We start from the raw sequence: 22486 nt of genomic DNA, 5'->3' as shown, positions 1-22486 counted from the left end.
ACTTCACTTCCTGTACGGGTGGTGGAAACAGAACCAAGCAAGACATCCAGATTACATAGGCACTTGTGACAGAATAACTCACAGGAACAGGAGAAAGACCATGAAATTGGGCCCACTGGATAACTCTTTGAGAAATCAGATTTGATTTGAGGGACCAAATGGTCTCCTGTCAAGTTTGATTCTGATTCCATTCAATTCTTCATTATCTATGTGTTATGTATCATTCGTTGGGTATTTTTAAAGCAGAGGTTAATGAGTTCTTAATTAGTAAGTGCATCAATGGTTAAGGGGAGAAGGCAGGAGAATGGGTTGAGGGATAATAAATCAGCCATGATGGAGTGGCAGAGAGGATTTGGTGGGCCAAATGGCTTAATTCTGCTCCTATGTCTTGTGGCCTTATGGTCATTCTGGGAGTGTATTTTAGGTATCAGACACATAGAATTAACTGATTTTCTTTACACTTAAAAGTTCCTGACTCACTCAACCATTCCTATTAAAACAGCTCAACAAAGAAAAACCTTTCAAATCAATGCTCAGGCTGAGAAAAGCGATTGGATCATTACACTTTGATCAATAAGGGGAAAGATTGACACAGGTGAGAAGGGGTGAAATATGATCTGTGTGTCTAGAGAGGTGAGGGAATATGCATTAAAGAACAGAAGTTTTATTTTTCAAGAGGCTGGAAGATGATAGAGTTCAGAAGGAGCTGAAAACAAACCTCTAATAGTTAGTGCAGTTAGAGCTAGCAATTTGAAAGCCTGAGTGTTAGCCTTTATCGTACAATGTCTTGAAAGCCCATTTGGTTCTTGAGCCAATTGGCACAACCCCAGTTTAGCAACAGTGCGATCACTTTGACTAAATTGATTTTTTTTGTTCTAATTGTGCTTTTATTGTATAAATTGTGTCTAATTTACATTTAGCTCATGTTTTTCTTGTGAATGCTGCTTATATGATGCTATGTGCCTGTGATGTTGCTGCAATTAAGTTTTTCATTGTACCTGGACTTGCACACATGACAAAAAGCTCAAATTTACAAGTGTAAATATTTCTAGTTGCAATATTATAGGGCCTTCACAAGATGCGCTTGAAATATTGTCCACAGGTCTGGTCTCCCTACCTAAAGAAGAATATACTTACAATAGAGGGAGCACAATGAAAGTTTGCCTTTAAAGAGAGAATAAGCAGATTGGGCCAATATGCTCCAGAGTTTGGAAGAATGAGAAATTATCTATTTGGACATAGAAATTCTTATGAGGTTTAACAAGATAAATACCGGGATGATGCTTCTCAAAGCAGTGATATCTAGTATGGGGTAAATTCTCAAATAAGAACCAGTGTTACAGATCAGAGGTCAGAAGGTGGAGACTCGTTGCAGTTCTCTATCACAGAGGGCTGTGGAGACTCGGCCGTTGAGTATATTCAAGGCAGAGAAGGGGAGATTTTGCGATACTGAGGGAATCAGGGACATGCGGCTGGTAGAAGATTAACTATGATTTTACTGGATGACAGTGCAGGTGTGAAGGACTGATAGCAAACACCTGCTTCTTCTTAGGTTCTTAATAAATGGTAGGATGCCGAAAGTGTGGATGACAAGAGAGAACTTGGAGTGCATTCCCCCTGATTTCCTGAAGGCTAAAGAAAATGTAGAAAAGATGATTAAAGTAAATGTACAGAATTCTTGCCTCTATAGGTCAAAACTCAGAATAAATAGGCAGGTAGTCACAATTCAACTAGTACCCTAGTTAGACTGCAGCTGGTCAGCTGGTCACCACGAGAGAAAGGAAGTAATAGCAGCAGAAAGGATGCAAAGAGGAGTAAAACTAGAGTAATGATCCTAGTTCAAATCCTACCTATGTAGCTGAGAAGCAATTTTAGTTAAATAAATCTGGGATAAAAAGCCAGTATTTGTAGTTATGACTTTGAAACTACTAGACAGTCATCTTGTTTTTCTAATGGTCCACACACTGGCCGTGCTCACCTGAGGACCTTCACACCTGGGACTCTGGTGTTGACTACACCTTTGGCAAGTTGGATGGTGGCTAGACTAGGCCAACCCAATCAGTTCTGTTCCCCTCTTCTGTCACTTGCCCTCTTGTACATGCTAATCAATATCCCTCCAACCCCTCCACTGATTTTTTAAATTCGCTTACCAGTACTAAGTAGCAAATTACTTACCAGCCCATGTTTGAGATGTGGGCAAAACCAGAACACCCCGATGAAACCCAAGCAGTTACGGGTTGAGTGTTAAGACAGCATGGAAGTCAGGTCACTAGAGCTGTGAGTCGGCAATGTTATCAGTCCCACTACTCTGGATTGCTAACAACGGTCTGGAAGTCGAGGCCCAATGTTTGCAAGGCAGTGGAGGCTGAAGGCCTGAGGTTTGAGAACTATCTGTGGGTGTGTGTGAATGGGTAGGTGGGTGGTAGGTAAGGGGCTTGTTTTGCTGTTGTTGCTTGCGTGTTCAGTGAACATGGTGTGTATGTTATGTTGGTCCCGGAATGTGTGCTGATGCTTGCAGGCTGCCCCAGCCTATTTATGCTGTGTTGGCACCCTTCACTTTGCTTCAATGTACGTGATAACAAATGAATCTGAAAATCTGAAATCCTGCCAGCTCTATTACCCTCCTGTGATTTGGTGGAGAAGGTTTGCAGAAAGAACACCAGATTTTTAAGTAATTATTTCAGGATTTAGCAAGTACATAAATCCTGTTAGTGTTACAGTGCAGGGATGGCAAATGTCACTGGCGTCACGGTGTACCACAACATCGATCAGTGCATAGCATGACAACCATGAGATGACATCTTAAGGCTTGGTGAGAAAAGAGCAGCAGGCCTTTACCTTGAAAGACTGAACGAACGTCCACAGCAAGATACGGATGGTGTAACCCTGCCTCAGGAGCTTGATGAGCCGAGCAGCGCGGAATAGCCGCAAGAAGCTCAGATTGATAATGTTTTTCTGCAAAAGCAAGGTTAGCAATAATGGTTAAAGGTTGTTCCCGCCTGCTGTTCCCGCTGGTTGTACTTGACAAGAATGCCACTTAGAAGAACACTCCCAATAAACAAATCTGGCCATCATCCAATCATGGGAAAGAACGGGTTTCCTCATTAAAATGTTAAAATATATATAAATATTTCCAGATATATATGTATATATATATATATATATTTAACACAACCAAATGCACTGTTCTTTGACACTAGCAAGGCATAATGTGGAGTCTACTATACATCAAAGATGCACAGAAAGCCAGATAGGCAAGCACACCGCAAATATCAAACCACAATTCCTTAAGTTATGCGTAGACTCCAATGGGCATGCATTGACAAAAGGCAAGAACCTTTTAAAAGAGCTGGGTGGGGTTGGGGGGGTTCAATAAGTCAGCAGTCATTGGAATGCATGCAGAAAATGAATGTTCGCATTCATGCGACAGTTTATCTGTGAGACCCATCTCTCAAACACCCCCATATTGAAAGGCAAAGAGTAGTAAAAAAGAGAGAAGAAGATTAGTCTAATAAATCCCTAACCTTGATGCTGCCTAACATTCAGCTTTCTGTACACATTATCATTTCAATTTTGCTCTTGCCCTGCCTCAGGTTCCTGAATTTCACATCTGGATTTCTCAAAGGTAAGGTTTTCTTTTCATTACCTTGCGTGATATGGACATCACTGACTGGTTCAATACTTGCTGCCATTGATAATTGCCCTGGAGAAAGGGGTGGTACGATGTTACTTTGAATCACTGCAGATGCTCTCTCTATGCTGCTGGAGAGTATTTAGACCCAGCGGCAATGAAAGACTGGCGTTCATTTCCAGGATGGGGTGAGACTCGCACAGAAGGGAATTTGCAGGTCTAGGTGACAGAAGCATGCTGTCCGAGTTGACTGTGCACTTGTAGGCGGTGCCGATGGTAGATGCAATGAATGTTTGGAACAGTGAATGGACAGCCAGTCAACTAGGCTGCTTTATCTTGGATGCCATCAAGCTTCCTGAGTGTTAGAACTGCCTACATTAGCTTAATGCATGTAACAAGTAACAAAGATCTCAGCACCAATCTTCATGGCACACCACTGGTCATAAAACTTCCATCACAAAATCAAACTCCCGCCTCATTCTTTGAGACTAATAGTACAAGCCCTATTTTAGATCCAGTTTGCCAACTTGATTTGGATCCCATGGGCTCTAACCTTTTGAGCCATTGACTATCTAGGAAGCATTCCCTTTGGCAAATACTGAGGATCTGGATACAAGCCTTGTATAACTTATGGACAATGAGTTTTATTGCCTTTAAAGAGGTAACTTTGTTTAAAATGTCCAACACAGGATGCAGACTGCTACCCATTTGAGACACAGCCATTTGTTGGCAGGGTACCCATCCCTGTCTCTGAACAGCAAATGATCAGCAGATGTGGTACCTTTATGCCAAGTAATAATAGTTCAATTAGTCTAATGTTAGTGAAAGTTATTGGAAAAGAATTCTGAGGGGCAGGATTAATGTATATATATGGAAAGACAGGGATTGATCAAGAATAGTCAGAACAGATTTGTTGGTGGAAAATCATGACTAATATAATTGAGGTTTATGTATTAACTAGATATATTGAACACTAGTTGATGAGATTTACAAGGACTTCATAAGGCCTTCAACAATGGAAGAACATCTACTTTGCGTAATTTTGGATTGTCACCAAAACCTTTGACAAACGTCTATAGATGGACAGTGGAGAGCATTGTAACTGGTTGCATCGTGGCCTGATATGGAACCACCAAATGCCTAGGAAAGGTAATGTATACAGAAAGTGGTGGTGAATCTATCACAGGCCAAGCCCTCCCCACCATTGAGCATATTTACATGGAGCACTGCCATGAGAAAGAGTATCCACCATCCAGGCCATACTCTCTCCTCGTTACTTCCATTGGGTAGGAAGTACCACACCACAAGCTTCAGGAATGGTTATTAACCATCAGGCTCCCAAACTGGTGTGGATAACTTTACTGACCAAAACTCAACCTACACACTCACTTTAAAGGACTTTTTATAACTTGCGTTCTCAGTATTATTTTTTATTTGCACAATTTGTCTTATTTTGCACATTGTTTTTGTCAGTCTTTGTTTATGTATGTTTTTCATAAATTCTATCGTATTTCTTTATTTTCTTGTGAATGCCTGCAAGAAAATTAATCTCAAGATAGTATGTGGTGACGTATACATGCTTTCATTATGAATCTTACTTTGCCTTCGTCTGATCTTAAAAAGTTAGATCCATGGGATCTGGGGCAAGTTGGAAAACTGGATCGAAGATTGGCTTGTTAATATTATTGAAAGGATGAGGATGGAAGGTTGTTTTTATGACTGGAAATGAGTGGCGTGCCATAGGGATCCATGCTGGGATTCTTGCTGTTTGTTACGTGTAACTTGGAGATCAATATGAGCAGCATGTTAAGTAAGTATGCATACGACAAGAGAATTACTGTGGCTCATAGTGAGGAAGGTAATCCTGGGCTACAGAATCATGGATTGGCTGGTAAACTGGGCAAGAACATGTCAGATGGAAATTAATCCTGTTAAGTGTGAGGTGATGCATTTTGAGGGAAGTTGGGAGGGTGTCAAATGTGGCGTAGGTCCATATCAGGAGTGTAGGGCCCTAGGGATCCTGAGGATAAAAGGGACATTTGTGTACAAGCTCATAGGTAGAAAGGGTGAAGGAGGAATATGGAGCACTTGACTTCATTAGCAAGAGCACAGAATACAAGCTCAGGGTGGTTTTGTTACAGTGTTATAAAGCAATGGCTCGACCATAGCAGGAATATTATGCACAATTCAGATCACCCTGTTACTTGTATTGTCTTTTTTCCCCATTTCTGAGATATAGGCCTTTCTGGCCCAACGTGCGGCACCACCCAATTACAGTCCTGTGACCAATTAACCTACCAACCTGTAAGTCTTTGAGATGTGTGAGGAAATCGAAGCTCGTGATCATGGGGAGGATAGACAAACTCCGTACAGATGGTGGCACAGTTGAATATAGGTCACTAGTACCTGGTTACAGGAAGGATGTGATTGAAATGGTGAAGGTGTGGAGACGATTTGTCAGGATGTTGCCTTTCAGTTATGATCAGAGACTGGATACGCTGGGGTTTAGAGCAGTGGAGGCTGTGGAGGTATAGAATATTATGAAAGAGAAGCATAAAAAGCAAGATAGTAAGCAGAAAGATCAGATGGCAATGATTTAAGGCGATGGGGATGAGGTTTCAGTAGGATCTGAGGAAAAACTTTTTTTACACAAAGAACAGTTGAAATCTGGAACACACTGCCTTGGGTGATGTTGGAAGTCTGTTCTCTTATAACATCAAAGAAGCTTCAAACTGAATACTTGCATAGTAGGCTGTGGACTAAGTGCAGGCAAATGTGGTTAGCATAGTCTTATGGTCAGTAACGATATGGTCAGATACAGGTCTGCTTCCCTGAATGACTAACTTCTGAAATATGATGATATTCTGATCTCAGTTGCAAAATGGTGCATTCTACAGCTGGAAGCTTTGTTTGATCAAATATTGACTAAATTTCTGCTTGAAAAAGCAATAATAGTTCTGTGGCCACTTAGAGCTGGGGTGGGCTTCAAATATTCCCAGGTTTATTTTGGGCATGTTCGTCTTTACACATGTATTGGATTTGACTCTGAAATTTGAAGTTGCTACTGAACCATGACCCAATACATACTTTATTTAATAAACCTATTCAAAGAATAATGTCATTATCAAACATTATTTATCAATTTTGTCAATAGATTGCATGTAAATCAGAGTTGCCAGTCCATTCCGGCAAATTGTGTTTTGTAAAAAAAATCTTATTTATCGTCCTTGGATATTTCATCAGAAAAGGTGGAAGCAACTGTCTAATCAGACACATGCACAAGATTTCGACACCAGTAGCAAGGGAAGATTCCAAAGCAGGCAGTGGGGCCTACTGGCTAGAGAGGGATCCTAAAGACTTAAACAGCTATCTATCTCAGAAAAAAATAATTGTGAATGACTGCAACACAATGCTAGTATGTCAGGTTCTATTCCATGGCTTATAATGTAATCACTGCCTTTGCTAACATCTTATTGGAGTTGTTACAATCCCCATTTATTCCTTGCAATGCTCCCATTGCCAAAGGCAAAATCCCCTTTCTCATGAAGGCAAAATTTTGACACTGTTAGGAAATTTGATGAGCAATAGGCCAAGGGGAGGGTTCATAGACAGGTGAGTGGGAATGGTTTGATTCGTAGAGTCCTGTGGGGATCTCAGTTGGATCTACACTAATCGATCTATTAATGGCCACCTGAAATGATGCAGCAATGAGTCAGTTGTGCCAAAGACACAGATACAAGTGGCAGTGTAAGCAGTTTGCATAGAAGCATTTAATTACAGAGAGATATTAATAGAATGGGTAAATGGGGAAAAATCTGTGATAAGAGTTTAATACAGGAAGAACTGAGGTCACCTGCTTTGGATCTAAGTAAAATGCAACGGTGATTTCTCAATGATGAGAAACGGGAGAGTGGGCTTCCATGCACATGGACCTTTAGAATTAAATTTATATATCCCCAGTTAGAGGGAAAATGTCTGTTCCTTTGTAGCTGTTACATTTTATTCTGCGTTCTGTATATTACTTTACCTCATGCACTGTGGAATGATTTGATCTGTATGAATAGTATGCAAGATAAGCTTTTTGCAAAACCTTAGTGTATGTAACATTAATAAACCAATTCCATTTTCAGTTGTTGAAGACACTGACCTATGTTTATCATCCTTTTCCCCAGAGCAGCAGTTTCCATCGAAACTGCTCCTCAAAACCTAATTTACTGATCACCTCTCTGCTAGAGTTACAGAGAGATACAGCATGGAACCAGGCCCTTCAGCCTACTGAGTCTATGCTGACCATCAACTTTAACCAACTGTTATAACAATTATTATAACAATTAACTTCTCCCGGTTTCTACGACTCACCTACACAGTAAGGGCAATATCACAGTGACCAATTAACTTGACAACATTTTTCGGGATTTAGGAGAAAACCCACATGGCCACAGGGAGAATGTGTAAACTCCACAGTACAGCACCAGAGCTGACTGAAATTGGGCACTGCAGCTATGAAGCTCGACCAGCTCCACCACTGTGCCTCGATGATATGCCCTCCTTTCTTCTGTTGTCCACTCCTCTCCACAGCCGTGTCCCTCTGGCACCTCTTCCAGCCCTTCAAGTCTCCAACAAACCTGTGCTTCTCCACTGTTTGGGGACTCATTTCCTTTGAGGATTACACTTTCAAACAATCCAAGAGAGCAATGTTTCATTGAGCTGCGTACATTTGTATGGTTGAATAACAATAAAATGAACTTGAAATCATACGGTAACTTGGTAATCCTCAAAGGAAATGGAACTGCAAATGGTGGAGAAGCTCGGGTTTGTTGGAGGCTTGTAGGGCTGGAGGGTCACAGAGGGAAAAAGCTGTGGAGGAAAGTGGACAACAAAAAGGAATCTTAAAGTCATGGTATATCAAGTGGTGGATGTGGCCAAGTTTCAGATCTGCAGTGACCTAGGTTCAATCCTGACATCTGGTGCTGTCGGTACAGAGTTTGCATGTGCTCCCTGTGACCATGCGGGTGTCATCTAGCTACTCCAGTTAGCAGCCATGTCCAAAAAAATTGTTAGGATTGGTAGGTTAATTGACTACTGGAATATTGCTCCTAGTGTGTAAGTGAATGGTAGATTCTGGGCTAAGTTGATGGTTATTTGGGGAGAATACTCTGGGGTAGGGTAGGTTGATGGTGCCAATGTGACAGCAAAAGATTTAAAATAAGCCCATCTATTTGGAGAACTGCCTTGGTCTTTCTGAAGATAGTGGCAGTGGAATCTTGGTTTAACATTATCTACCAAACTCAGTACCTTTTGGAAGTGTGAGCTCTCACTTCACCACACCCTGTTCTCTGGAGCGAGGTTTGAGCTTGGTTGGGTGGCTGATTGATACACAACATGCTATAACACTGTGGACATTTCTGTGATAAAGAGTTCAATACGTCAGCATATTGTTTCTGCTTTTCCTACTAACACTCCTCGTGTCCCATCTTTTGTTTCTCCATATCCCATTCCCACCTCTTCCAACTCACAGTATCATCCATTCTGTCAAACACCCTCTCCTGTATACCACCACCCTTGCCCGTACACCACCCTATCATCGATCTTCCCCTTGGCTTTTCCCTAACCTCTCTTCTGCAATTTTCCCCATTTCTAATGAAAGGCTGTTAGTCTGAAACATCATCTTTCTTATGACGCCTGAGCTGCTGTATGTTTAATTTTTATTTCTGATCGTACTTCTGTACTTTCCTGAGGTGACCAATCAGGAATTTTGAACCTTGGATTTCACTGACATCCCGTTAGCCATTATATTCAGTGGAAAGTAAGATTGTTTCTGTCAATCTCCATAGATGCTTCAAAATTGCCATGCAGGTTGATAGGTTGTTAAGGCATATGGAATGTTGGCCTTCATCAGTTGAGGGAGGGAGTTCAAGTTCCATGAGTTAATGCTGCAACTCTATAAAACCCTGGTTAGATCACAATTATGTTCAGATCTCATTGCTTCATTATAGGAAGGATGCAGAAGCTTTAGAGAGGATGTCAAGGAGATTTACTAGGATGATACCTGGATTAGAGAGCATGTCTTATGAGTATAGTTGAACAAACCAGGGCATTTTTTGGAATGAAGGAGCATGAAAGGTGACTTGATAGAGATGTACAAAAAGAGGCATCAATTGAGTGGACAATCAGAGACTTTTTACCAGGGTGTAAATAGCTAACATGAGGGGAAGATTTTTGAGGAGATTGGAGGAAAGTATAGGAGGAATGTCAGAGGAAGGTTTTGTGTACTGAAAGTGGTGGATGTCTGTGACACACCCTGCCAGAAGTTCTGGTAAAAGCAGGTACAGTGTATTAGGAACATTTCGGAACATGAGGATGATAGAAAAATGGAGGGCTATATAGGAGGGAAGGGTTAGATTGATCTTAGAGTAGGTTTAAAAAGTTGGCACCACATCATGGGTTGAAGAGCCTGTACTGTGCTATACTGTTCTGCTCTGTTTCATGCTGTTTTAAGCAGTTGTAACTGGGTAACTGAATTGTAACACCAAGTAAACCCCTTGGACAATATTGTTCTTCACCTATGGAAAAAAAGCCCTCTTTTACTGTTTTGATTTGTATTTTGCATAGAACATCATAATGAGGCTGGCAGCTGTCACTGGAACCTTTGAACCAACGAACTGCATCAACTAATAAGTTAGTGGCAATGTACACCTATCTCTCCCAGCAATGTCAATTCTTTGGGAAAATGAGTGATAACATGAAGAGTAAACAGAAATTGCAGTGACCTCCCTTGATAAAGATAGGGTCATTTCTGCAGGACACCAGCATGAGTGGAGGATAGTTTTTCTGCATGAAATTAGTCTCAGTCACTTAATGGGGTACCATGGCCAAGTCTGATTGTCTAGTAAGCTGCTAAATCCTTTCCATCCTGCCTGGCTTTCATAGCAGACAAACTGAGAAGAAACTTCACCTGTGTGCTTATTTGTGTTTAATCTCAGAAATGCAGAAGCTGCAGCCTATGTTACATAATTGAGGAAGCTTCTGGAATGGAAGAATTAACAATCAAGGGTGTAAAGGTGCATTTGGAAGTGAAGCATAAGACATCTGTGCAAATAGCAAAGGTCCCTTCAGTATAACAGTCTCATTGTAATAACCAAAGGAATTGGTCAAAGGTGTACAACATAGGAAGCAAAAATACATGCCCTATAGCTTTGTCTTTTGAGACCTTACTGTGTAGTGTGTAGATCCAGCTGCTGTCTTGCTATGTCTAGACTTTTCATTGCCAAGGCCAGTATGAAACGAATTCCTTTATGTTTAGGGAGTGTCGGACAGAGGTGAGGAGTCCAAAGCCATGCCAAAAAACACAATGCAAGGTAGCAACAGCAAATCCCACTTCAGCAGCACGTGCCATGCCAAGGGTACTTAGTTTGTGAATGCATTAGGCTCAAAAAGTTACAAACCAACCGTGGTCTACATGTAGATGTTGTTGATGGATGGTTGGAATTGGATTGCATTGGGATTGATTTGCAACCAGGTTTAAAATTAGTTGGCATGGACACACAGACGGGACATGGATGGACACATGAATTTCATAGTGCATTTTGATTGGATGAGTTATTTCACAAGGCGTTGCGCCAATAAAGCACAGATTACAGACAGCATGTGAAAAGATAAAACAAGATAAAAAGTCAATCATTATAGGTTTCTCATTTCCTTTTGCTGCCTATCTTCTATATCAAAACACAATAGTGACCGACTAACACAGACAGGAATGGTTCATGAGTGTTGGCCAGGGAACACGCTTTCCTTGTGCATGGTTTCTACCGTGATGTTAGTACGATTTGTGTAAAAACAATCCATTTTCAGCCAAATGATACAACATGGTTAAAAATAATTGGAGTAATTCCCAGTGTAAAATTCAGTACTGCTTCCAGGTTTGATAAAGCTGGACCCCAAAATTAGCATTAAGATCAAGCGAGTAACACTCTCACACAAGGAGGTGGGTGTACGTGGCTTGCTGTACTAAATGGCATTCAGCTGTTATCTGACAATAGAACAGGGCATCAAGTGTAACACACTCTGGTTCCAACACAGCAAAACCAACCCACAGAGTGTTTCCCAGTTTCTGTATGCTTCCTGGCCGTTGAACCAATCCGTTACTATGTAGCAGTGGTCATCAGACATGCAGAGAAAAGTCCATAATTAATATTCTCCCATTTCACACACACAAAAGGGGCACCTGAAATAAAGAAAATAGCAAACACCCTCTTCATGTTTATACAGCCAAACTGGTTTCAACACGTTAAAAGCAAGACATCAATGTAAAAAAATCAATTGACTTTTTTCTTGCCTGGACACTTTGTCATTAAGTTATGATCATTTTAAGTAGAAATGCTCTAAAACTTCCAAGCCTAACAGAAAAAGATGAGGAATTTCTTTAGCCAAAGAGTGGTGAATCTATGGAATTCATTGCCACAGGCAGCTGTGGATGGCAAATCATTGGGTATATTTAAGGCAAAGCTTGATTCTTGATTGTCAGAGTGTAAAGGAATATAGGGAGAAGGCAGGAGAATGGGGCTGAGAGGGAAATAGATCAGTACTGATGGGACTCAAACGGAGCAGACTCAATGGGACAAATGGCCTAATTCTTTTCCTGTATCATATGGTCTTATAAGATTGGGCTAGTATGTGAGATCGATCTGTAATACACATCATACTAATTTCATGTCTGTTGTGGTTCTGTGTTGGCCAGAAACTTCGTTGTTTAGTTACCCACAGATATTGTTTTCCAACTACACTTTCATAACAGCAAAACTATATAGTTCAGATTGACATTTAAGATTCACAGCAACAGGGATAGATACATTTCCATTTCATTGAAACATCCCTGGGGGGAGTTAGCATGAGGGAGATGGGAGGTCTGAGGCGGTGAGGGGTAAGAGAATCTGTGGCACAAAGTATTGGTTGGAAACAGGAGGCACAGTATAGTCTAGAGTAAACTGGATGGCTGGACTCAGCCCATGAATCACTTAAAGCCTCAAAGAGAGCTTTTGGTAATTGCATTGACTTTGAAAACGAGGATAGAGAAATTTGATGGACAAAGCCTCTATTATACGAATATTTCAGAGCATTGACCAGGATGTTTTGGGCTGACAACTGGTTGACAACACACAGGCTGTTCCTCGTTGTCCATATAGTTTGGAGAACCAAAACCTTTTCCCAGGGAAGAAATGTTGAATTCTGGAGGGCATAGCTTTAATTTGAGAGGGAGAAAGTTTAAAGGAGGTGTGTAGGGCAAGTTTTTTTTTACAAAGAATGGGAGCAGACTGAACAGCTGCCAGATGTGGTGGTGAAAGCAGATATGATAGTGGTGTTCAAGTGTTTTAGACAAGCACATGTTTATGCAGGGAGGGATAGTTTAATTTGGCATCATGCTTGCCCATTTATGATGGGCTGAAGGGCTTGTTCCTGTCTTTGTAACCCACAAAACTCCATTTGTTCATCAGTAGGGGCACTTTCCAAGTCCCATATGGATGTGATTCATTACCGTCCAGTACTGACAGTGTGGGGAGAAACCCATAAACCCAACGGCTGAGTGTGTGGCTAAACCTTCTGTGCTGGATGAATTTCATCAGATATTGAGCTGACCCTTGTGGAATCTAGTGCAGGCAGGGTCAGGTCTGGGGTGAGGGGCTGTGTTGAGATTTTCAACAAGGCAAAAGCCCATTGAGGGAGAGGGTGATTTGCTAAGCGGACGTGGCCAGGGGCAAGATGCAGCCTCGTGTAACTTCAGCAAGTATATCGATAATGACCATCAGATGAGCCTCCAAGGGTGTCATACACTCCATACACAAGGGGTATCTGCAAGCTGCAGTGCAGAGCTGGTGAAAGGAGTGACTTTGGCTCATGGAGGTGTCGTGGGTTGAACAGGTTACTATTGGTCCCGTAGATTAGCTCCACTTCAGCGGACATCTGGCTGGGGAGCTGAGGTGCAGCCACGCGCCAACGAAGATTGAGCAAGACCTGTGTAATACTGAGCTGGTTACAGAAGCCTGACTGAGCCCAGTCCTCTCCTTGTTTTTAAGATTAGTCTTATTTGTCACATGTACAGCAAAACATACAGTGAAATGTGTCATTTGTGTCAAATCAAATCAGCAAGGATTGTGCTAGGCAGTCTGAAATACAGCATGTCCACAACTCACTAATGCTAACCAGGGCACCCGAAGAAAATCCATGTGGTAATGGGGAGAATGTATAAACTCCTTGAACCCTAACCCTATGGCTGGAACTGCAAAGCGCTGCAAAAGCTGTTACACTACCATTCCCACGCTCCACCTCCCGAACGATATTCCCTAAACATTCTTACGAGCACAAACACTGATGAGAACGGTATTAGTCAACAGGGACAGATGGCAATGTTCTAGGGACTGTATAAATCACCCATGAATCACCATTAGAAACACAAGAGGCTGCAGATGCTGGAATCTGAAAGATCTCAGCCAGTTGAGCAGGATTTCAATCTGAAATGTAGACAATTTTGTTCCCCTCATCAACAATGAAACGGCAATGAAGAATCCTTCTATATCTGTGTTTGAGTCTCTGCCCAGGACTTGCATAGCTGACACTAGTGAAAACCGAGCTACTGAGATGATGAAGGAAGCCCTGAACACTGCCAGAAATGGCGGACCTTCATTGCTGCCCTAAACGCCAATGGCATATGGGCAGTAGGAAGAATGTATGGACTTGCATCTCATTACTTTTAGAGGGTCATATACATTACATATTTGGCATAAACATTTTTACTTAATATTATCGCTGATGATGGGTTAACATCTCTCTGTTCCCCCCTTAACCCTGTACATACTCTTACAGCAGCGATGCAGCTGCTGTTGATTTAATTGTTGTGTTTAAAACAAATGCTTTTGATCTGCACTTACCCAAAACTCTGTCACTAAAATATCAGTGACACTGCCCAGGACTGTGACAAAATCAAATATATTCCAAGCATCCTGAAAATAGTTCTGTGGAGCAGAAAGCAGCAGTGTTAGCAATGGTGCGTATTCTCCCCCTTCCCAGCAGTGCTACAGAAATTACTGACTGTTATAGATGGAACATTTAGTTATTATGTTATTTCAAGCAATGAGTGTTTGATCATCCATTGGGAAAACAAGGAACGCCAGCCTAGTTCAAAGTTTCCTTCAAACCAAAGTTTGGGATGCAAGGGATTCTGCAGATGCTAGTAATCTTGAGCAAAACACATAAGGTACTGGAGGAACTCAGAAGGAGCTGATGAGTTGCTGCCTGACCTGCTGAGTTCCTCCAGCATTTTGTGTGTGCTGTTAAAACCAAAGTACCTGTGCACACGCATCAACCACTAGATGGTAAACACAAAGTACACTGCAGATGCTGTGGTCAAATCATGACGTACAAACAAGCTGGATGAACTCAGCAGGTCGGGCAACATCCATTGAAATGAGCAGTCAACGTTTCGGGCCGAGACCCTTCGTCAGGACTGAAGGAGGAGGGGGCAGGGGCCCCATAAGAAGGTAGGAGGAGGGGGAACCATGTTTGTATGTCTTGATTTAACCACTAGATGGTGATGTGGAGCTTAGATTGATTCTTTCCAGTCCTGATGAGACATCCACACTTCTGTAATTCTGTCTAGTTTAATTCCTCCCTGTTCATGCACTTGCCTTCAGGTCTGCAATACCATCCCTAAATCTCACCATTCCTCCACCTCCTTGTCCAAACTTTGGGTCATCTGCACCAACATGGGTTTGCACCAAACTGGCTTTTGACAGACGATGCACCATGGGATATTTTTATGACTTCAAAGTTGCTACATCAATGCAGGTCACTTTTGTTGGCACTTTACATCAAGTGCTATGCAGCACTAGGTCAAGCTATTCAGCGGAATGGTCAGCGGACCGCCATGGCATTCAGCGGAATGGTCAGCGGACCGCCATGTCATTCAGCGGAATGGACAGCGGACCGCCATGTCATTCAGCGGAACGGACAGCGGACCGCCATGTCATTCAGCGGAATGGACAGCGGACCGCCATGTCATTCAGCGGAATGGTCAGCGGACCGCCATGTCATTCAGCGGAACGGTCAGCGGACCGCCATGTCATTCAGCGGAATGGTCAGCAGACTGCCATGTCGTTCAGCGGAATGGTCAGCAGACTGCCATGGCATTCAGCGGAACGGACAGCGGACCGCCATGTCATTCAGCGGAATGGACAGCAGACCGCCATGTCATTCAGCGGAACGGACAGCAGACCGCCATGTCATTCAGCGGAACGGACAGCGGACCACCATGTCATTCAGCGGAACGGACAGCGGACCGCCATGTCATTCAGCGGAATGGACAGCAGACCGCCATGTCATTCAGCGGAACGGTCAGCAGACCGCCATGTCATTCAGCGGAACGGACAGCGGACCACCATGTCATTCAGCGGAATGGACAGCGGACCACCATGTCATTCAGCGGAATGGACAGCGGACCGCCATGTCATTCAGCGGAATGGACAGCGGACCGCCATGGCGTTCAGCGGAATGGACAGCGGACCGCCATGTCGTTCAGCGGAACGGTCAGCGGACCGCCATGTCGTTCAGCGGAACGGACAGCGGACCGCCATGTCGTTCAGCGGAACGGACAGCGGACCGCCATGTCGTTCAGCGGAACGGACAGCGGACCGCCATGTCATTCAGCGGAATGGTCAGCGGACCGCCATGTCATTCAGCGGAATGGTCAGCGGACCGCCATGTCATTCAGCGGAATGGACAGCGGACCGCCATGTCATTCAGCGGAATGGACAGCGGACCGCCATGTCATTCAGCGGAATGGTCAGCGGACCGCCATGTCATTCAGCGGAACGGACAGCGGACCGCCATGTCGTTCAGCGGAACGGACAGCGGACCGCCATGTCGTTCAGCGGAATGGTCAGCGGACCGCCATGTCGTTCAGCGGAATGGTCAGCGGACCGCCATGTCATTCAGCGGAATGGACAGCGGACCGCCATGTCATTAAGCGGAATGGACAGCGGACCGCCATGTCATTCAGCGGAATGGACAGCGGACCGCCATGTCATTCAGCGGAATGGTCAGCGGACCGCCATGTCATTCAGCGGAATGGACAGCGGACCGCCATGTCATTCAGCGGAATGGTCAGCGGACCGCCATGTCATTCAGCGGAACGGACAGCGGACCGCCATGTCATTCAGCGGAATGGTCAGCGGACCGCCATGTCATTCAGCGGAATGGACAGCGGACCGCCATGTCATTCAGCGGAATGGACAGCGGACCGCCATGGCATTCAGCGGAACGGACAGCGGACCGCCATGGCATTCAGCGGAACGGACAGCGGACCGCCATGTCATTCAGCGGAACGGACAGCGGACCGCCATGGCATTCAGCGGAATGGACAGCGGACCGCCATGGCATTCAGCGGAATGGTCAGCGGACCGCCATGTCATTCAGCGGAATGGACAGCGGACCGCCATGTCGTTCAGCGGAATGGACAGCGGACCGCCATGTCATTCAGCGGAATGGTCAGCGGACCGCCATGTCATTCAGCGGAATGGACAGCGGACCGCCATGGCATTCAGCGGAATGGTCAGCGGACCGCCATGGCATTCAGCATGTATAATCAGTTCCATATTTGCCAAACAACTGCTGACACTGGAGAGGTGCATGCATCTAAGCATTGAGTTTAGGCAGAATTCTGTCTGATTGTAATACTACCATTGGTAAATTGTGCCACAATATTTACATCTCTTCACATACGACAAACAGTCACCAAGTTGAGGTGGTCAGGAGCTGCGGAGCCCAATGCCTCTTGTGTAAGACACCTGGCAGGTACTCACCAGAATTCCAAAGGCAATAATCTTCAGAATACATTCACATGAAAACAAAATGGTGAACACCATATTGAGATACTTGAGCACATCATCGTAAGACTGTGGTTGATCGGAAAACTAAAATAAGAAGAAGACAGCTTGGTTACTTAGTCAATACTTGAGGCACTCTGGACATTGCACTTTTTGGACCTGTCACTCAACTGTGATAAATATTGGTTCCAAAGGAATAGGAATAGATAATTTAATGAGTAGAACTTGCCCTAGCTTTCCCCCCCAGAGATGATTACCTTGGTGTTCAACACTGACCATTGTTTCCTGAAAAAAAACTTATGCTTGCTCTCCACTCGGGTAAATGCTTGAGACAAACTGTAATGACTTTAGAAGCTGGAGTAAAGTTTGCCATTTGGCTCTTAAGCTTGCCTCATCATTCAACATGGTCACAGTTGACATTGAGCCTCAACCACTTTTCTACCAATCCCTGGATCATCTGATTCAAGGTAGATTCTTCCGGTCCAAAAATCTATTGACTTCCGCTGGAAACACTCAGTGTCTGAACATCCAAAGCCCCTGCAGTGGAGAATTCCAAAGATCCGTTGCTCTCTGAGGAAAGAACTTGCAGATCTAAATGGCGAATCCCTCATCCTTTGCTATTACCCATTATTTACAATGAACCAGCATATCTCCTGTTAATCCCTGTTCCCGTGAGGTTGCCCCTCATTCTTCTGAACACAGGTTCATCTAGTCAATCACTCTGCATAGATCAATCTCCCCATTACTGGAATTAACCCAGTGAATGCTCTCTGCACTGCCTTCAAATATTTCCTTCCTTAACAGAGGTGAACAAGAATTACCCAAAATCCAAGTCAGGCATCACCATAGTCTTAACACAAATGACAATAAGGTGACCGTCCACCCTATTGCATCAATGAATAACATACCAGTTGCCTTCCTAGATTCTTTTGTATTAGCAATTCATTACAAAAACATCACCTAGCATTATTCACTCCTTAAAATGTCTCCAAACTGACTTCTCACCTTAATCATCCTAGCAAGTTTCCATGAAACTTGGAAAAAAAGATTAAAAATCCTTTAAGTGGTTTCTCCAGTGTAAATACAGGATTAAATGCTGATCAGAAGCAAAAGCCCTGTTAAGGGTAAGACATTACTCATAGTTAGTTTTGGTACTGCCTGTAACCTGTCATATTTATCAGACTGTGTATCCTGCAGTAGGATGTATGGGGTCCTCAGGGAGGGGTAGCCAAGTCTAGTGAAGGGGCTTGCTGTGTCCATCTGTGAGGCAACTCACTCACCTTCGGTCCCCACCGGTCACTTAGCTCTTACCTGTGGCTCCAAATAGCTGTTTACATGCAACCTAACAAGTGGCATCATTGCTTGATATGGAAACTGCACTGGGCAGACAGCAAAGCTCTCCGACAGGTCATCAATACTGCCCAATGCATCAGCCTACTCGACATCAGAGACATCTATACATAGAGAGGTATCGGAAAAGGGCCAGTATCATCATGAAGGATCCATCATGAAGCTCATGGACTGTTATCAGGGAGAAAGCTACGTAACATCCATGCCAGGACCAAAATCAAAAACAGTTATTTTGCCTACACAGTAAGTCAGATCAACAACTCCACTATTTATTATATCCTGTCAGTCACATTAAGTACAGCCTAGCATCACTTTGTGGACATACAGTCAATCCATGTATATAAGCTATCTTATGTATTTATATTTTGGTGTTTTTTTAATTATTATTTGTGAATTCTTTATCTTTTGTATTTCTTTGTGCAGCATCAGATCTGGAGTAACAATTATTTTGTTCCCCTTATTACTCTTGCGTACAGTAAGTGACATTGAACAATCTTGAATGGTGAAGAATTAACACACTCCAGAGCACCACTTCAACAGGCGGGCAAAACCAGGTGACGGTAGCCAGTGAGAGAGGGCTTGCCCGTCCCAGCATGCAAAGTCAGCTCTGACAGACTGGGCAGATGAGATCCAATGGGCAGGAAGTTGGCTCTGTGACACTGTGGAAAGCAAAGGTCATGATAAGGCACAGAAGAAGTCATGGTCATCCACTGCAACTGAAGAAAACCCCTGAATGTGATGATCACTCTTGCCACTGGACCTGTATTTTCAATGTCAGGTGAGTGGAATGGCACCAGTGCAATGGCTTTTCCCCTTTAAAACCCAACCTCACAAGTTTTAATACTTTCATTAGATGGCAACTAATCAATCATTTTGCAGTATCTTCTCTCCATGCTGTTGTTAAGACTTTCTGTATGGCGTTGAAGAACCTAGTCCTAACCCACTGAACCCTCATCTACGTCTTCTGTTGCATCCTGACTTGGCTATTCCAATTGGCTGGCCTGCTTATTCCTACTGGCATACACTTAAGGCCATTAAAAACTTTGTGGCCATGCCCTAACTCACTGTGTCCCATTAACCCTGCACCACAGTAATCCCTGATGCACATTGTCATCTCACCTATTTTCCAACTCTTTTGGTTTTCAGATTCCTCCATGTCTTTGCCCTATCCCTGCTTCTGTAATAAGACCATAAGATATAGGAGCAGTATTAGGCTATGTGGCCCATTAAGTCTCCTCTGCCATTTCATCATGACTGATCCATTTTCCCTCTCAGCCTCAAACTCCTGCCTTCTCCCTGTATCCCTTCATGCCCTGAAGAGTCAAGAATCAATTAATCTCTGCCCTAAATATACATAAAGACTTGGCCTCCACAGCCATAGGTAACAAATTCTGTAGATTCACCGCTCTGGCTTAAGAAATTCTACCTAATCTTCGTTCTAAAAGAATGCCTAACTATTCTAAGGTTGTGTTCTCTGGTCCTATTCTCCCACCATAGGAAACATCCTCTTCACATCCACTCTATCAAGGCCTTCCAACATTCGATAGGTTTCAATAAGGTTACCCCTCATTCTTTTGAATTCTAGTGAATACAGGCCCAGAGCTATCAAACACTCTTCATATGACAAGGTGTTCAATTCTGCAATCATTTTTGTGAACCTACTTTGAAACCTCCCCAGTTTCAGCACATCCCTAATAAAAGCAGACTAAAACTGCTTACAATTCTCCAAGCGAGGCCTAACCAGTGCTTTATAAAGTCTCAATATTACATCCTTGATCTTAAGCTCTAGTCCTCTTGAAAATGAATGCTAACATCACATTTGCCTTCCTCACCACAGACTCGACCTGCAAATTAACCTTCAGGGAATTGGGAGTCTTGTGCAGGATCCTCTAAAGGTTAACTTGCAAATTGAGTTGGTGGTAAGGAAGGTAAATGCAATGTTGGCATTCATTTCGAGAGGACTAGACTATAAAAGCAAAGATGCTGAGGCTATATAAGGCATTGGTTAGACCACACTTTGCATATTGTGATTAGTTTTGGGCACCTTATCTAAAAAAGGATTGCTGGCCTTGGTGAGGGTCCAAAGGAGGTTCACAAGAATGATTCTGGGAATGAAAGGCTTAACATATTTGCATTTGATGGCTCTGGGCATTACTGGTGTTTAGAAGAATGGGGTGGGGGTTCTCATGGAAACCTAACGAATATTGAGAGGCCTAGATAGGGTGGATATGGAGAATTTGTTTCTTATAGTGGGGAGGGGGGGGTGGAGTCTAGTAGCAGAGGGTACAGCTTCAGAAGAGAGAGACTTCCAATTAGATCGGAGATGAGAAGGAATTTCTTTAGACAGAGGGTGGTGAATATGTGGAATTCATTAATAAACTGGCCCTTGACTTCTTTCGGAGTTTATAGGGCTAACTGGCAAAGATAAAGTGTGTGCAAAAGGCTTAATGGGTAAGATGTGCCTTTATCTGCCAACTAAATATAATATTGTGGGACACTTAGTAGTTCAGGGTTACTGAAGGACAGGGAGATATCACCGACAGGATCACTGGCAATCACCCTCTGCACCCAATAGGTGATGCTCCTTTGGAAGTGACATTCACCTGGATGAGAGTGGCAAGTGCCGGATGGGGATCTGTAGCAGGAATGGCAAGAGAGAGTCCTGTGCACTGACCTTCATCATTAGCACCACAGTGTTGAGAGCAATCATGGCCATGATTGTGTACTCAAATGGAGGTGACACCACAAACTGCCACATCTTGTACTGGAACGTCTGCTTGTTCTGTGGCATGTGTCGTGTCAAGGGTTTGGCACTTATAGCAAAATCGATGCAGGCTCTCTGCAAGAGAACAAATAACAATTCAGCAGGAGCAGGAAATCCTCAGACCATTAAACACTAACACAGCAAACACCTAGCTAACCACTGCAAGCACCGGGAAGCTTCACTCTCATAAGAAACTGCAGAAACCAGAATTTGGAGCAACACACAGAGCACTGGAGGGTCTCAGCTGGCCAGGCAGTATGTATGGAGGGAAATTTCAGGCCAAGACCCTTCATCAAGATTCAAGATGAAGGATCTCAGCATGAAATGCCAACCATCCATTTTCTGACCCGTTGAGTTCCTCCAATATTTTGTGTGTAGCCCCACTCATCATCCTGGAAATACAAGAGACTGCAGATGTTCATATACTAAAATGGAAAGGGCATCCTTGCCCAGACATTGCATTTCATTCAACACTGAGGAATGGATTTTGCTGTGACCTCATCAATTGCCAACTTTGCAGTATCCTTGCTTTAAGAAGCTGTTGACGTTCATTCCTCCCATTCAAAAGCGCTGGAAGCCAAGCTGTTCACTCGCAGTTGGCTTCTGCTGTCAGTCCTGTTTTCACCTCCTATTGCCAAAGTTCCACTGCCTAAATTCTCTGCCACTCCCTGATAGTGGCTGCCCAAGTTGATTGGGTGGTAAAGAAAGGGCATGGCATGCCAACTTTCGTTGGTCAAGGCATTGAGTTCAAAAGTCAGGAAGTTATGCTGTAGCTTTATAAAACTGGTTGGGCCACCGCTGGAGACGTGCACTCAGTTCTGGTTGCCCCATTATAGGAAGGATGCAGAGGCTTTGAAGAAGGTGCAG

General features: G+C 43.5%; 1 protein-coding gene across 1 annotated transcript in view; it reads right to left on the bottom strand.

Annotated features, from left to right (window-relative positions):
- Nucleotides 1-22486, bottom strand: part of LOC132405928 (voltage-dependent P/Q-type calcium channel subunit alpha-1A-like) — a 393641-nt gene that overhangs the window by 93787 nt on the left and 277368 nt on the right. The window contains exons 30-33 of the mRNA XM_059990909.1: nucleotides 21530-21694; nucleotides 17482-17592; nucleotides 14554-14637; nucleotides 2839-2955 (exon numbers count right to left, since the gene is read on the bottom strand). Of these exons, the coding sequence (XP_059846892.1) occupies nucleotides 2839-2955; nucleotides 14554-14637; nucleotides 17482-17592; nucleotides 21530-21694 (477 nt within the window). The remainder of the gene's footprint in view (nucleotides 1-2838; nucleotides 2956-14553; nucleotides 14638-17481; nucleotides 17593-21529; nucleotides 21695-22486) is intronic.

The sequence above is a fragment of the Hypanus sabinus genome, chromosome 16, assembly GCF_030144855.1.
Source record: "Hypanus sabinus isolate sHypSab1 chromosome 16, sHypSab1.hap1, whole genome shotgun sequence".
NCBI classification, from domain to species: Eukaryota; Metazoa; Chordata; class Chondrichthyes; order Myliobatiformes; family Dasyatidae; genus Hypanus; species Hypanus sabinus.
This window is presented reverse-complemented; position numbering and strand designations above follow the sequence as displayed.